The sequence below is a fragment of the Hylobates moloch genome, unplaced genomic scaffold (genome assembly GCF_009828535.3).
Source record: "Hylobates moloch isolate HMO894 unplaced genomic scaffold, HMol_V3 SCAFFOLD_10, whole genome shotgun sequence".
NCBI classification, from domain to species: Eukaryota; Metazoa; Chordata; class Mammalia; order Primates; family Hylobatidae; genus Hylobates; species Hylobates moloch.
This window is the reverse complement of record NW_026652285.1, coordinates 7497880-7514611: the sequence shown is the minus strand read 5'-3', so window position 1 is coordinate 7514611 and position 16732 is coordinate 7497880. Positions and strand designations below refer to the sequence as shown.

General features: G+C 39.3%; 1 protein-coding gene across 1 annotated transcript; it reads left to right on the top strand.

The window, feature by feature from the left end:
- The first annotated feature begins 9219 nt into the window (after window positions 1-9219).
- On the top strand, window positions 9220-10202 carry NACA2 (nascent polypeptide associated complex subunit alpha 2). The gene is given in 1 exon segment (XM_032162581.3): window positions 9220-10202. A coding segment is annotated over 1 exon segment (648 nt). The 5' UTR covers window positions 9220-9447; the 3' UTR covers window positions 10096-10202.
- Window positions 10203-16732: the final 6530 nt, after the last annotated feature.

Genomic DNA, 16732 nt, shown 5'->3' with positions numbered 1-16732 from the left:
CTTCTTTAGTTCTCCTATTATCAAAACTATTAAATTCAGCTTCTCAGAGACCTCTAAGTCTAGACAGCATTTTCTGTTGTCTGCCCCACGAAACTCATTATTAAACTTTCCTTCCTACACAATGTCCTCCCTCTCTCCCTTCCTTTTCTTCCTTCTCTGATCCAAGTAAGCAATACTGTGGAATTTGAGGTCAGAAGCATGTGGTATTGCATAGGGGTACATCATTGAGAGAGATAACTTTTAGACTTAAGGACCTGCCATCTGCAACCAAACAACATCTAGAGAGTTGCGCATCTAATGTTCCACTTAGTGAGCATTAAGGGTGAATGCTATTGGTACTCTGGTCAAAAGCCCAGCCATTAGGAGTTCCAGAGAACAAATTCAACGTGGAAAATCCTGTACTATTTAGAAAATCGGAATTGGTTCTCTAATTAAGTGATGATTAAATCTGTGATCCCCTTTGAAGACAGAGCACTACTATCTGGACACAGCTCTGGAAGGTACATTTGTGAAGATGAGCCTGGATAAATGGGAATTACACTAATAAGCTGAAATCTTTTAACAAACATCTTGGGGACAAAACGAATGTGGAAAGACTTATCCTTCGTAGTTAAGAGACTATGATGTTTTGACCTCCGATCCCACAGACACCTGTCAATGCAACACTTAGAAGCCATTTCAGATACCTTCTTAAGATTGCAGCTATCTGTGGATGGGGTCTGAACCATGCTTCAGCTTGCCCTATTCCCTTATCTAGTATCGATCCTTGTCCCTAATTTTGAGCATCAGTCTGCCTGCTGCTTTAGTGAGTTCCAATCTAAATTAATCCCGTTGTTTGTGCAATTTTTGATTGCTGTTTTGCAACTACCTTTTTTCTGGTCCCTGCCATTTGACCGTGCCACTTGCTTAATTTTATCACAACCCCAATTTACACCATAGAGAAACTAATTTAACGTCACTTAGTATTTGTAGGCAGGTCTAAGAGCGAAGCCTACACTGGTTAATAACTTCCCACCAGTTTTGAAGATCATCAGTGCAACTAAACCAATTAACACTTTTTAAAGGATGTAATGCCTGAAAGTAGTATGTTTGGCGCTGAAGAGGAAGACAATACAAAGAGAAGTCATGGTTCTTGCCTTCGAATAGCTTACTGTCTAGTGAGGGAGACAGCAATAGAAGCAATTAAATACAATATAAGTTTAAAATGGAAAACAAGTCCAAGAAGCACCTGATTATACAGAGAGAGGAGTGGCCAGATGAGAACAAGGAAGACTTCACAAAGGAGTTGGAATGGGAGGCCAAGGCAGGAGGATTGCTTGAAGCCAGGAGTTCAAGACCAGCCTGGGCAACACAGTGAGACCCAGTTTCTTAAAACAAACAAACAAACTCGAAATAAGAGCAAATGTTTATACAGTATCATGTACCAGGTACAGGTACTGCTCTGAATGCTTTACATATATTAACTCACTTTAAATTATTTTGATAGGATTTTAATATATAACTATAGAGGGAAGAGCATAAGTCAAACACAAAAGCCTAACTCATAAATTCTTTCTCATCTGTAAAAGGGGTTAGACTAATATTATCTCCTTCTCAAAACTGATCAGAAAACTATCTAGATTAGACTGATTGGAGAAGTAAGCCAGGTGGCCAAATAGAGATACCCAGAAACAAGATCCTTCACTATGTTTATTCTCTGTACTACAAAAAGCTAGATTATGGAGCCACTTTACCTACCTATAATTGTGGCCTTATATTATTTTTTACGTATAAATCTCAACAAGTAGTACAGGATTTTTTTTCCCATTCAAACAAGATAAGTATTTGAGGGTGTGTTGCTATAGACACAAGGGAAGTATAAGAGAAAGAAAGGGCTACTTTCCCCAGCCATGAGCACAGGAAAAAGCCCTAAGCCCTTGGGTAGAGGCAACAAAAGCAGGAGTTTAGTATTTCATCACAGAACCCAAGAGAATAATCTCCAATTATACAGGTAGGGAAGAAAGGACACTTAGACCATTTGTCTAATGCTATGGAAGGAGCTGGTGTTGAGCAATGGATTAAATCTAATTCAGCTAATATATTTGATCAGATGCAGTTAGAATAACCCTTCAGGTTTAGACTGAGGGACTCAGGTTGCTAAATAAGCAGGAGGTAGAACGCATGACTCTGATAATTGTGGCTAATTTTGAACTACCATATCCTGACTGTAACCAAGCAAGCTGTCATTTTGAGACCAGGGCCAGCCCTTCATTTCCATTTATAGTCCTGTGAACCCCTGAGGCATACAAATTAAAGCTGGCCACTTATGGAGATCTCTTTGGGACCACTTATATGAAATGATGAATAGGGTTAAATTCTAAAAAATTAAATCCAAAGATATTTCCCAGAAGTTATGCAGAAACCGTCATTAGGTACATTTTCCATTTTGAATTCTTGTGGATAGGGGCCAATAGGATGGTGAGGCCAGCATCACATACTGCAATATGCTCAGTACTTAAATGCTTTGTATTTGAATCTTTCATATTTTTGGCTGGGCATAAAGCAGCATCTTTCAAGCCAAGTAAGAATAATGAAAGAGAGAAAGCTTAGGTAAAAAAAACCAAAAAACCAAAAAAACAAAATACTATTTTTTATTATTTATTTTTAGTAAAATCTTTAATTTCAAATTAGAGACATTTTCTAGACAACATGAAGGTTTAGCAATTTTCTAATGAAAATCAGAAATTCATTTGGGATCACTGAAACTTTAAAAAAAATTCACCTAATGTTGAGGAAGGTGAAATATGACAATTTCAAATAAAATAATTCTGTCTCTTAACATATGCTAAATGCCAATGAACCAGTTCTATGGAAGTCTACTTGTTGGACTTTATTTTGTTAAAAGTTAGTTAGAACCTTCCTCTGATTGTAGTTCTAAACAATTTTTAACATAATTATCTGAAATTGAGTAAAGCATAGAGCTTTTGAGATCTTTTTTCCCTGATGTTGTTGAATCTTTTTTTTTTTTTTTTTTTTTGAGACGGAGTCTCGCTCTGTCACCCAGGCTGGAGTGCAGTGGCGCAATCTCGGCTCACTGCAAGCTCCGCCTCCCGGGTTCACGCCATTCTCCTGCCTCAGCCTCTCCGAGTAGCTGGGACTACAGGCGCCCGCCACCACGCCCGGCTAATTTTTTGTATTTTTAGTAGAGACGGGGTTTCACCGTGGTCTCGATCTCCTGACCTCGTGATCCGCCCGCCTCGGCCTCCCAAAGTGCTGGGATTACAAGCGTGAGCCACCGCGCCCTTCCTTGTTGTTGAATCTTAACAGATTATAAAACATTTTCAAAAAAAGTCTAAACAAAATAATCAAAGTGGAATTCTCCTATAAACCAATTCAGTAGCCTTTGCCACCAGCTTTAAGTGTGTATCTCTTCTTCCAGGTAGACATAGTTGGCATTGAGAATGAAGAGAAATGCTACTGTCTATTCATGGAACTCCCGGGATCTAGAAAAATACCAATTTTAATAAGACACTAGAATCATGTGATACTTTGACACCTATCCCCAATATTTTATTGCTTGAGAAGAAAACATATGTATCTTTTGCTTTGGAAGAAATATATATATTCCTAGGTTTTTGTTTTCAAGTCTTCGGACCTAAGCAGTTTTGCAAAGAGAGACGATATTAATACATACTTGCAATAGCTTAAAAGCCAGTTGAGAAACAAAGTAATATAAATTGGAAGGGATGGAAGCCTGATGTGCCTTTTTTCTATGTTGCTTTGCTGTTGCTCACTCTGAGAAAGTGAGACCTATATAATGTCCTTGGAAGGGTGATGAATTGAGAAAATTGTCTTCTGGTAGAATTCTGAATTTCAGTGTAATCATGGTGGAGTGGTGGGGAAACTTCTCATCAGCAGTTACTTTACAGACCCAGTAAGTTATCAGGACACAGACTCTGGCATCTCCTTAGACAGACATCCAGGAAACAAACAAGTGATAAAGAAAAGCTCGCTAGCAAGCACTTCAGATACCAGCCGCCCCAGTCCAGCCCTTATTCTATTCCTCCTCACTGGTTACGTTAAAGGAAAAATCGGATACCATTAGAAAACAAAATCCTCATGACCTTCATACATTCAGATTTTATAAACGGAGGTGGGGATTTCAGAGCAATGACAGGAGTTTTAATAAAGGAAAACAGAATACCAAACCAGGAATTTTAAAATCGAGGAAATGCTCGGTGTTGATGAAAGGTACGGCTGTGGAGATTTAAGGAACTGGAGGGAACTGATTTCCCATGGAGAGTCCTCGAGCCTCTGGAAGCATTCTTTCCCTGGCACTGATGTTGAACACAATTCCATTCTTTTTTTCCTTTCTTGAAATTCCTGGCAGAATTTCTGATTTGGCAATCGGGACTAATTACATTCTCTTGTTCATTGCAATTCAAAAACTGCGTTTCATTTTAAAACACAAAACTTATGCCTATCCAGAATTACTGTATTCCCACTATGAACCAATTTGCTGTCATTAGGTTTAAATCAAAAGATATCTGAGTCATATAATTTTAGTTCAAATAGAAGTTCCATGACTAAAGTTTAATTTCTCAAAAGATGATGATGCCAATCAGTTCTCAGCACCTAGAATTCAAGAGACAGAAAATTCACTCGGCCTGGCTACAGCTCACTGGAAAACGCACAGGGATTTTGATTCGTTTTGTTTTCTTTACTTTGACATTTGCCCAGGTCAAGTTAGGCAACAGAGGGTAGGAAGAAGAGAAAACAGGGAGTCAGGGAAATGTGGGTTCTCCTCCAAAGTTTGTCACTTAGTCGAGTGACATTGGACAAATTATTTCACCTTACTGAGCCTCAGTTTTGAAGTTCATATAATGGAGATAATAATACCTATTCTACATTCTTCATAGGCTAATTGTGAGAATCAAAACAAATCATGCGATGGAAAGTTCTATGTAAAGAATAAAGAAGAGTCAGGCTGGGCATAGTAGCTCACGCCTGTAATCCCAGCACTTTGGGAAGCCAAGTCAGGAGGATCACTTGAGCTCGGGAGTTTGAGACCAGTCTGGACAGCAAAGTGAGACCTCCTAGCTACAAAAAAAAAAAAAGCCACCGTGCATGGTGGCTTGTGCCTGTAGTCCCAGCTTCTCAGGAGGCTGGGGCAGGAGGATTGCTTGAGCCTAGGAGATTGAGGCTGCCGTGGGCCAAGATCAGTCCACTGTACTCCAGCCTGGGTAACAGAGTGAGATTCTGTCTCAAAAAGAAAAAAAAAAAAAAAGAATAAAGAAGATTCCAGGTAGAAAGTCTACTCGCAGACGCAAAGGTATGGCTATTAAATAATCACTGCCAGGAAAACAATCTGTTAGTGCTGTTTCTTAACTTATTAGTTTCCAATGACTTCTTCTTGACTAGAGGATAAGTTGGAAACACTTTATCAGGGTATAAAAAATCTTCAATATATTTTATAGCTTATCTTTCACCTTTTTCACCGTCTCCTACACACACATTCATCAATCTTCTTAATCTTCCGCAAGCAAACCACACTCATTCATGTTGCCAACTCTTTGCTCATGCCGTTCCTTCTGCCTGCCAGGTATATTATTGCCTGTGAAGACTCAAATGGAAGACTGGGTAAGAAAAGATGGTATTTTAAAAAGCCTGGCCAGGCACAATGGCTCATGCTTGTAACCCCAGCACTTTAGGAGGCCAAAGCGGGAGGATCGCTTGAGCCCAGGAGTTCAAGACCAGCCTGGGTAACACAGTGGGACCCCATCTCTACAAAAACAAAATACAAAACATTAATTGGGCATGGTGGCAAGGGCTGGTAGTCCTAGCTACTTGAGAGGCTGAGGTGAGAGGATTGCTTGAGCCTGAGAAGTCAAGGCTGCAGTGAGTCATAATGGCACCACCGCACTCCAGCCTGGGTGACAGAGTGAGATTCTGTCTCAAAAAAAAAAGACACTCAAATGGAAGGCCATAGAGAATAGTGGGGCCATGTGGCTGGAGTAAACTAGAGGTATTTCAAATTTCTGATCTGTTTCTTGTTAGATTGGGTAAGTTAATTTATTTATCTGGACCTCAGTTTCTTTATCTGAAAAATTGGAAGTATAATGTCTAGCTCATAGGATTGTTGTAAAAATTATATGAAATGATATAAGAGCATATTATAATGTCCAATACATAGTAAGTGGTCAATAAATGGTAGCTATTTTTATTACTATATTGAAATGTCTCCTTTTCTATGAAAACTTTCCTGATGCCCCCAGGCAGAGCTGTCTCTTTAGCTTCATAGCACTTTTTAAAAACATACTCTAGTAACATTATGGGAATATATCATACATGGCCCTTGAAATGCCATGCCTGTTCTTTGATTGATTGATTAACTGAAAGTCTTTTTATAAATTATAATAATGTCAGAACTGTAAATGCACATTATCATGGATAATTACAAAGTGAAACTCATGTAACCACCTGTGCTGGATCATTTTATTTGAAACTGATTAACCTGGGAACTGTGTTTCCCAGAGTCCCCTTCTGTGCATGGCCAAAAGAGTAGCTTGTGTGAGATTTGGGAGACAGAGGTGAAGCAGCAGCCCTTCTCTCTGCAAGTTGCTGTGGTGGGTGTGGATACAGACAGACGCAGAGGTCTCACAGGGTCCAGGTGTCCTTGCTCTTCTCTGTGCCACACGCAACTCTCCTCCCCAACAGCGGTCCCATGCTCATGACCAGGTGTTTGGCTGCAGACCCAAACAAGCAACAGCTTCCCACAGACTCCTTCGCTAGCCAAAGGAGTCTGTGCAGTCTCATTTTGGCAGCTGGATGCGCGTGGTTTCTCAGCTGGATCAGTTGGTGACTCCACTGGTCCTCCAACTTCCTCTTGAGATGTTACTTCCCCAGCTCCTCCCACAGTCGTGTAAGGTCTAATTCCTATAATAAATCCCTTATCCTATGACCCAAAGAGGTTCTGCTTCCCTGATTGAGCTGCAACTAAATACACCATTATCCAGGTCAAAAACTAGAACATCACTGGCACCCCAAAAGTACTCTTTATGTCCCTTTCTGATCACACTTCTCTCTTTTCTCCTACAGGTAATCATGATCTGACTTTTATGATAATCATTCTCACTTTTTCCTTCTTCCTTTTTTTTTTTTTCGAGACAGAGTCTCGCTCTGTCCCCCAGGCTGGAATGCAGTGGCGTGATCTCAGCTCACTGCAACCTCTACCTCCCGGGTTCAAGCAATTATCCTGCCTTACTCTCTTGAGTAGCTGGGATTACAGGCATGCCACCACACTCGGCTAATTTTTGTACTTTTTTAGTAGAGGTGGGGTTTCACCATCTTGGTCAGGCTGGTCTCGAGTTCCTGACCTTGTGATCCTCCTGCCTTGTCCTCCCAAAGTGCTGGGATTACAGGCGTGAACCACCACGCCCGGCCAATATTAAGTTTTCTAAGATTTATTAATGTGGTTGTGTGCAACCTAGTTTACTAATTTTCACAATATGCCACAATTTATATCTTCTATTCTTTTTAAGTGGTTTGTTTATATGTCTCTCTTTCTCATTTGATGAACAGAAACTGTGTCTTACCTATCTTTGCATGTTCCTCCCATTTAACCTGCTCAACCCAGCATATAGCACAGTATTTGCCTATCTCAGCTAGGACCTCCATACTGAATTACTATCCTGTTGTGTTTCTTTAGTGATCATTTTCTTCCTTCTATGCAGCACCTATTCCAAATCTTTTCCATCATACATAAACCTTTAACTCTCTTGCCTTCCCCTCACTCTCAGCAGATGGCTCCTCTAACCTCTTAGAAAAAAAATAAATGTTATCAGATAGGAACTCCTTTGACTTTGTGCTACCAAACCTAAAAATCTACTTGCACCCAAATCCATATTTTTCTTCTTTCTTCCTATTACAATGAAAAGGATGCCTTTCCTGCTATTCAAGATTAGTCGTTCTATATGTGCCATGCATTTAATTCCTGCCTCCTCAGAACCTTCACTGATCAACTTCCCTCTTTCATTTGTATTGAACTACTCCTTTTAGAATTTAAACATGCTCAGGTCTCTTCTTAGGAAGAATATGTGTTTGTTTACCTATCTGCCAACTATAATTATGTCTTCAGCTACTGCACTGTCTCCTTCCGCACAGTTAAACTTCTTGTAAGAGTACTCTGATCTAATCCAATCTTTCCATTTCTTCTATTCCTACTTCTCAGCCCACTGCAATCTAACTGCCTTCTGAACTATCCCCTGTAACTAAAGCAAAAACTATCTTAACATATATTTAGCCAACATAATGCAAATTGACTGATACTCTCTGTTGCCTTTATGAAACATATTGGTGGAAGCCAACAGCACACTCCATAGCTAACGTGCTACTGCCTAGTACATACACGGATTTTTGTTTTTTGGTTTTCTTTTCTATGGATTTTTTGTTTTCTCTATACAGTTATAGGCTTACCAAGAATCAGTTGTGCTTATTTAACCTATTTATGCTGGGTATTCTTATTACTATAATTATGTAATTTAACTGATTATTACGTAATCTCATTATATAACTGTTATATGAACTACAAATAGAAAAAATAAAAGTTGTTTCTGTGCAAATTAAATTGAATGGTTTGGAAACATTTACAATTTTCCATTCAATTGGGGGAGCAAGAAAAGATAGAGGGAAACCATAAATATCTAGGATTCTGCGTTCAGATTGCTTCAGGAGCACCTTTGAATTCTTGGTCTATTTTAAATAAACTAAAACAGGGAATGATAGACAATACCTTTATGGATATGATTTACGTGAGAAAACCGAGGCTGAATTCCAATAAACAGATAATACTCAAAAAAAGGTTTAGGGCTCCTATCAAAAGATTGGCAAATAAAAGTACTATGATATGTTTTCAGTTAAAAGAGCATGTTAAATAATGTAAATTTTAAAAAATGATTCCCCAATTTAGTCACTTTTTCAAGGAACTGACCATTAACCAATTCCCAAGTGCCACTCACACCGCACCACTCAGATGGCGTAACTTACAGTTTCTAAATCCAATAGATCCTTTTCCATTCCAACTTGAGATGGAGTCTCGCTCTGTCGCCCAGGCTGGAGTGCGGTGGTGCAGTCTCGGCTCACTGCAAGCTCCGCCTCCCGGGTTCACGCCATTCTCCTGCCTCAGCCTCTCCGAGTAGCTGGGACTACAGGCGCCCGCCACCACGCCCGGCTAATTTTTTTTTGTATTTTTAGTAGAGACGGGGTTTCACCGTGGTCTCGACCTCCTGACCTCGTGATCCGCCCGCCTCGGCCTCCCAAAGTGCTGGGATTACAAGCGTGAGCCACCGCGCCCGGCCGACAAATGTCTTTTTAAATACTTTCTTCTTGCTTCCCTCTGCAACAGGCGTGGGTCACGCTCTCGCTCGCGCTCTTTCTGCCGCCATCTTGTTTCCGCGTTCCCTGCACAAAATGCCCGGCGAAGCCACAGAAACCGCCCCTCCCACAGAGCAGGAGTTGCCGCAGTCCCAGGCTGAGACAGGGTCTGGAACAGCATCTGATAGTGGTGAATCAGTACCAGGGCTTGAAGAACAGGATTCCACCCAGACCACCACACAAAAAGCCCGGCTGGTGGCAGCAGCTGCAGTTGATGAAGAACCAGTCAGTAAAGCAAAACAGAGTCGGAGTGAAAAGAGGGCACGGAAGGCTATTTCCAAACTGGCTCTTCTACAGGTTACAGGAGTTACTAGAGTCACTATCTGGAAATCTAAGAATATCCTCTTTGTCATCACAAAACCGGATGTCTACAAGAGCCCTGCTTCGGATGCCTACATAGTTTTTGGGGAAGCCAAGATCCAAGGTTTATCTTAGCAAGCACAACTAGCAGCTGCTGAGAAATTCAAAGTTCAAGGTGAAGCTGTCGCAAACATTCAAGAAAACATACAGACTCCAACTGTACAAGAGGAGAGTGAAGAGGAAGAGGTCGATGAAACAGGTGCAGAAGTTAAGGACATAGAATTGGTCATGTCACAAGCAAATGTGTCGAGAGCAAAGGCAGTCCGAGCTCTGAGGAACAACAGTAATGATATTGTAAACGCGGTTATGGAATTAACAATGTAACCATCTGAAAGCAACTTTTTTTGGTGTCTCAAAGGAGTAACTGCAGCTTGGTTTGAAATTTGTACTGTTTCTATCATAAATAAAGTTATGACCTCTTGCTGGAAAAAGAAAAGAAAAGAAGTGCTCTCTTTTTTTTGTCTCCAAGCGCAGTACTGTCCGGATCTACCTTCTTCCCTGGCTTATTCTTCAGTTTCCTTTGTGGTCATCTTTTCTTCTACCCAGCTCTTAAATATTAGTGCATCTCAGGGGTCTTTCCGAGGCCTCGTTCTTTTCACTCTGCACACTCAACATAAGTGATCAGATTCATTCCTCTTGCTGATGATCCTCAAATAGTTTCAGTCCCATCTTTGTCCTAAGACACAGATTTGGATATCCAGCTGCCTACTTACCGTCTTTCCTTGGATACTCTCTTGGCACCTCGATCACAGCATAGCCAAAAGTATACTCATCATCTCTCCTCCACCGGATGACTAGAGCTCCTTCTTCAGTGTCCTCAGCTCAGTGAAAGTCACCATCATACCCTTCATTCCCAAACCAGCTACTCGATACTCATCCTTAGCTCTTCCCTATCCTTTAAAATCTCTGGCATCCAATAAATCTTCAAGCCCTATTGCTACTGCCTGCTGAGCATTTCTCAGATTCATGCACCTCTCTGTGTTTACTACAATCATCCTCTCCCAGATTTTCCTAATAACCTACTAAACCGTCTCTCTACTTCCGGTCCCTCTTCTCTCCGATCCATTCTGCAACCAGAGTTGCATATCCCTTCTTTAGTGTAGAGCAACTGAAATAGTCTGAACTCTTCATGTGGCTTATTAGGACTTGTATGGTCTGGCCTCTGACAGTCTTCTGCTATTCCCCTAAATGCTCTGGTCATACTGAAGGTCTTTCAGTTCCTGCAACATCACGCTCCCTTGCCCTCAAGTGTTTACACGTGCTGTTCCCTCTACCTGGAACATTCCTAGTCATCTTTCAAATCTCGGCTTCAAAATCATTTCCTCAGGAAAGTTTACCCTAATCCCTAGACTAGCTTAGGTCTCTCTGAAATATGTTCTCATTACCCCTCTCTTTGCTGTTTAGTATTTGTCTTCTTAATTGGATGAAGTCTCTACAAGAATAGTGGCCATGTCTTTCCTATTCACTGCTGAGTTCCTAGCCCAGTTCCTATTGAGTAATAGGGACTCAATAAATAATTGTTGAGCAAATGAATAATTGTTTGTTGGATGAATAGTCTTAAAAACAAATGTACTGTTAAATACAACTTGCTGTGCAGAGGAGAGTTGCCGTCAGCAAACTCACTGCCATGAGATATGTTATTCCAGAATCTGAAATTCTGGAGTTCTTTTTGGAATTGCCTTCGTAACATGTGATATGTTCTCCTAAACACTCTAGATAGTGGCAAATACTCACACTTTGAGATTGGATTTTATTTTGGAAGCAGCAAAATCATTCAGAGCCAAAATGGGTTATCAAGCTGGGTAACTCCACTAGAGGTGAGAAATTAATTATGTGTGACTATAAATTAATGAGACTGAGTTTTCTATATGGCTCATAAACTAGGTCATAAGGCAATTCCAATAGAGAAGTTCCAAAAGTGTTTTGATCTAATGCAGGATTGTTACAATGTTTGTATAGCTTCCCAAGGGAACTCCTTTGTAGGGGGTATTGCTCATTTGATGTATACAGTCAGATGTTTTTAAAAAATCTTGTTTCTTTTAGACACACTGTCTATGTACATATGAGCTTTCTCCAAGCTTCAGCAAAAGCATAATATAGTAGAGACCATAAACTAGAAGTAAATGTTACTTATCATCCTCATTATTGTAAATACTTACAATAATATGCAAATTATTGATCATCATAATTTGGCCACAGGTCGCCACAAAACAAAGTTACTTTAGACCACCTACTTCAAATACTTCCAACAAAATGTTATGAAATGTAGATAATCCTTTGCCAACTAAGATAGTTCTCCAGGGTACCCACCACTGTGAGACTGGGTTGGCTCTGTTCACTGAAGTTAATGAGTGAGTCCAAGGTTCATGGCACAGATGGTGCCTTCACGCTCTGGTCAGATGCCTCGAAATATGTATTAATGGTCACAAGGGAAATCATGGGCAAGAACAGAACTACAGAAATAAATCTATTAAAAGCAGCAATAATAGATCTTGCTTAGATCCCCCAAAATGTGCTAGAAATTATGCTAAGCTAAGCACTTAATATGCAGGTGTTACTTTTCATTTTAGAACACAAAGCTAAGAGAGGTTGATGATACTCATTATCATACATCTCTCAATTAGAAGAGCTAGATTGAGAACTCGTGGTCTACATGATTCCAAAGCCCATGTTCTTTCCACTTCACTCAAATTAGGTAACGAACTGGAACAAAGCTACTCTCATATGCAAAAATGGTACATTTTTAGATCCCAACTCTACCACTGTAATTCTTTTTGTGCCCATTTTTTCAGCAGTGTCTCAGTCTTCTGGCAGTTTTACCTTCTTCAAAATGAGCATCAAAGTTTTCTGTTGGGTACATTTCCCTCAACTTTTTACTATAATGTTGAGCATTTTCTGGCCATGTTCTTGACATTCCTTGAAGAGCTGTGCCAACCTTCTAACTTCATTGCCCCAAAATTGTTACTGCCCATCCTTCTCAGATGATCTTCCCCGTGGAAACTAATTTTCCATGATTTTTACTTCTTGTAGAATGGCAGGCACATTCTTGAAGGAAGGCACCAAGCTTCCCTATGGAGAATTTTTCTTGCCACTTGATAATTGAGTCTCTTATGGGGAAGGGTGGGGTGGGGATGAGGGTCGATGGAATATTTCTAGTTACTAAATCTGATATCTGTATCTTGTTCAGGTACAGACTCCAATGTGGATCTGGACCTTGCTACTGGACTCTGTCAGTCTCTAGGGAATGCATCAGCTGTCATAGTATTTTTATCATTTCTTCATCTTGATTATGCCATTATGTAGATGGAACCAAATTCAGTTACCACTTTTAACTTGGTGCCCTTGATGAGGTTCTTGGAGAGAAATATGATTCGTCTTGTGTAGGTAGGCTGGCACATTATCTCTGTTTTCTGGCTTAATAGTAGCAAAAAGACTATGACGCAAGAGTCTTTAGTGCCCAGTGATAGGGAACATCGAGCTAAAGAAATTAGTAAAGACTTGTGTCATGAAAATCTGTGAATCCATTTTTTCTACCTGTTTACAAGTTAGTATGCTTTAACGTCATCTCCTTGTGTGTTGGACTTTATGAAGAGTTTATTTTAAGGTCAGTAGAGTCTGTTTCTAGCTCATCATTAATTTTAATTCTTTGTCTATCCCTTGCCATTCATCATGATTTATTTAATTAGTATTATAAGCATCTCTTGAGTCACATCTGCTCATAGAGATCTTTTCTGGGCCTGAAAAGTAATATAGAATTTTATAAGCCATCCTCTATTCTTAAAGATCCTCTTATATTGTAATGAGGAGGGTAAACACATGAAAAAAAACTTACCTAAGATAAATATTTCAAAGGATATAAGAAATAATTAGAAAGCAAACGTCCAGGTGTGGTGGCTCACATCTCTAATTCCAGCTCTTTGAGAGGCCTAGGTGGGAGGATCAGTTGAGCCCAGGAGTTTGAGACAAGCCTGGGCAACATGGCAAAACCCCATCTCTACAAAAAAATATAAAAATTGGCCGGGGGTGGTGGCATGCACCTGTAGTCCCGGCTACTCGGGAGGCTGAGATGGGAGGATTGCTTGAGGCTGGGAGGACGAGGCTGCAGTGAGCTGTGATTGCACCACTGCACTCTAGCCTGAGTGACAGAGCGAGACCTTGTTTAAAAAAAAAAAAGTAAAAATAAAAATAAAGAAAACATGTAAAGAGGAGAATTATTAGGAGCCTCAACTTGCTATTTTAGCAGGCCTCTTTTTATCCATGTATTTATCCAACATTTTGCTCAGAGCAGCTTACAATATGATTAGTCTACTAGTACTAATTTTCCAAGGTTTCTTCAAAGTGATTTAGTAGCAGGAATAATTATTCTCACCAAATACACCAGGGAAATAATCAGAACAGGACTTGTACAGGTCTCATGACAATTATAGAAAAGATATTTAGATGTCTTGACTCCTAGAGATTTACTAAAAATAAGTTGATTTCTAGGGAGATTTGGCCACATATTTCTTCGTTATCTGTTAGTCTACATATTTCTTCCTTACATCTGTAAAGCTTTAAGTGTGGAAAATAAATTCCGGGATGTGATAATTAGTGATAAAAGAGCTAAGGATTATCAAGAAAGAAACCCAAGAAGAGAAATATGCACAAAATGTTGAAGAAAACTAGCAATGATTTTTATACTTGTTTTACTCTAAATCATCGTTTTTTGAACTTTTAACCATGATTCACATTAAGAAATACATTTGATCTTAAGACCCAAAGTTGCTATCTTCACTGTGAAATGTACCTTTGCTGTTATATCTATTTCAATTTTTTAAATTCTGGTCAGAACCCAATGAATGAGTCAAAATCCATAGATTGAAAATTCTTGCTTTAAATTGTCCACAGCTTAAAAAAAAAAACTATGAGTTAAATGACAACATAGGTTAGTCCAAGTCAACTTTAGTAACTTGATATGATCATTTCTTTTCCTCACTGACAAATATGTACTTTAAAAAAAAAGAGAAACCTAGTGTGCTTAATATTTTCTTTTTTCTTTCTTTTTTTTTTTTGAAACGGAGTTTCACTCTTGTTGCCCAAGCTGGAGTGCAATGGCGTGATCTTGGCTCACCGCAACCTCTGCCTCCTGGGTTCAAGCAGTTCTCCTGCCTCAGCCTCCCAAGTAACTGGGATTACAGGCATGCGCCACCATGCCAAGCTAATTTTTTATTTTTGCTAGAGATGGGGTTTCTCCATATTGGTCAGGCTGGTCTTGAACTCCAGACCTCAGGTGATCTGCCCGGCTCGGCCTCCCAAAGTGCTGGGATTACAGGCATAAGCCACAGCACCTGGCCTAATATTTTCTTATAAGACTCATCTGGGAATGTAGAACATTTTGTTTGCCATCTATGAATCATTACAATAAATGCTTTTTCTGAATTTTGCACCCATTTTTTAAATAAAGGAAATGATACAAATGGTATTCTAATTCCATTTATAAAACTTTCAAAAGAAGGAAGTTATTAATAAATGTGCTCAACGTTACATATTTTTAGGATACTGACGAGTTTTTGCTTAGGTTGCCTGTTCTTATTTTAATGTAATAGTCCAAAAAGGATAGACAGATGTATTTGTTGTTTTTGTTTTAAATCAACTAGTGTGAACTTTCAATAGCAGATTTCTGCATTCTCAAATAAATCATTTGTATCAGATTCATCTGTTCCTTTTCATATGGTTTATCACAAGTAGGTTGCAGCTGGCAGCCTTACAAACTGGAATTTGGGTTCTATTAACAGCTCCAGTGAACGATTTCTCTCTAGTATCTGGGCTTCTTCATTGCTACACACGCTGAACATGGCTTTAGCACATTACTTAAAGCTCCCTCAATTAGAAATTGCAAGATAGCTGTCATCGAACTCATCTAATGTGGACCAGCCAAGTGTCTGGCAGAATTCGTATGTGCAACAGATTAAATACATACATCGTTTTCTCATCTTGAAGCAAATACACTGCTTTTATAGCTGATGGAAAAATCAGAAGTGTTTCCATTATCTTAGTTTTAAAAATACACATACGACAAAGCAAATCTCAAAGTAAAATGCATGTTGTTTAAATATCACATTTAGGAAGTGGATACAATAGCTTTATTTTCATCAGAGTGAAACTTTAGCATCATTTTTAAGATGTGAAATATAAAAATAACGAGGGATTGGTAGCTTTTGAGTAAGTAGCATAGTTGCTAAACATAATGAATTTTACTGTCTGGAAAGTTCATTTAAAATTCACTCTACTTCTAAGCAATATTGTGTTATACAGTAGAAAATGCACTGGGCTCTATAGAAGGCCTGGGATCTGGGCTTAACCATTTACTGATAGTGTAATTTTAGATGATTTGCTTAACCTTTCTAGGCCTCAATTTCCTAATTTTAAAAATGAAGGTGTTGAACCACATGGTTTCTAAACTCTATAGTATCTTGGGAATAGTTAGGGTTGAGTTATGTATTTAGTGTACGAACATTAACAGAAAAGAATTACGACTCTTTTCTTTCCACATTAATTAGTTGGTACCTAACGTCACACATGCAGGAAGTAAAAACCAGTCAGTAAAGCAAACTTTGTTTGAATGTCATAAAGTTTAATAAACATTAAAAAAAAAATCTCTGACCCCTCTTGGAAACTAATAGAAAAGAGGTTTCTTTTTTTTTTTAATTTTATTATTATTATACTTTAAGTTTTAGGGTACATGTGCACAACGTGCAGGTTTGTTACATACATATACATGTGCCATGTTGGTGTGCTGAACCCATTAACTCATCATTTAGCATTAGGTATATCTCCTAATGCTGTCCCTCCCCCCTCCGCCCACCCCACAACAGTCCCTGGAGTGTGATGTTCCCCTTCCTGTGTCCATGTGTTCTCATTGTTCAATTCCCACCTATGAGTGAGAACATGCGGTGTTTGGTTTTTTGTCCTTGTGATAGTT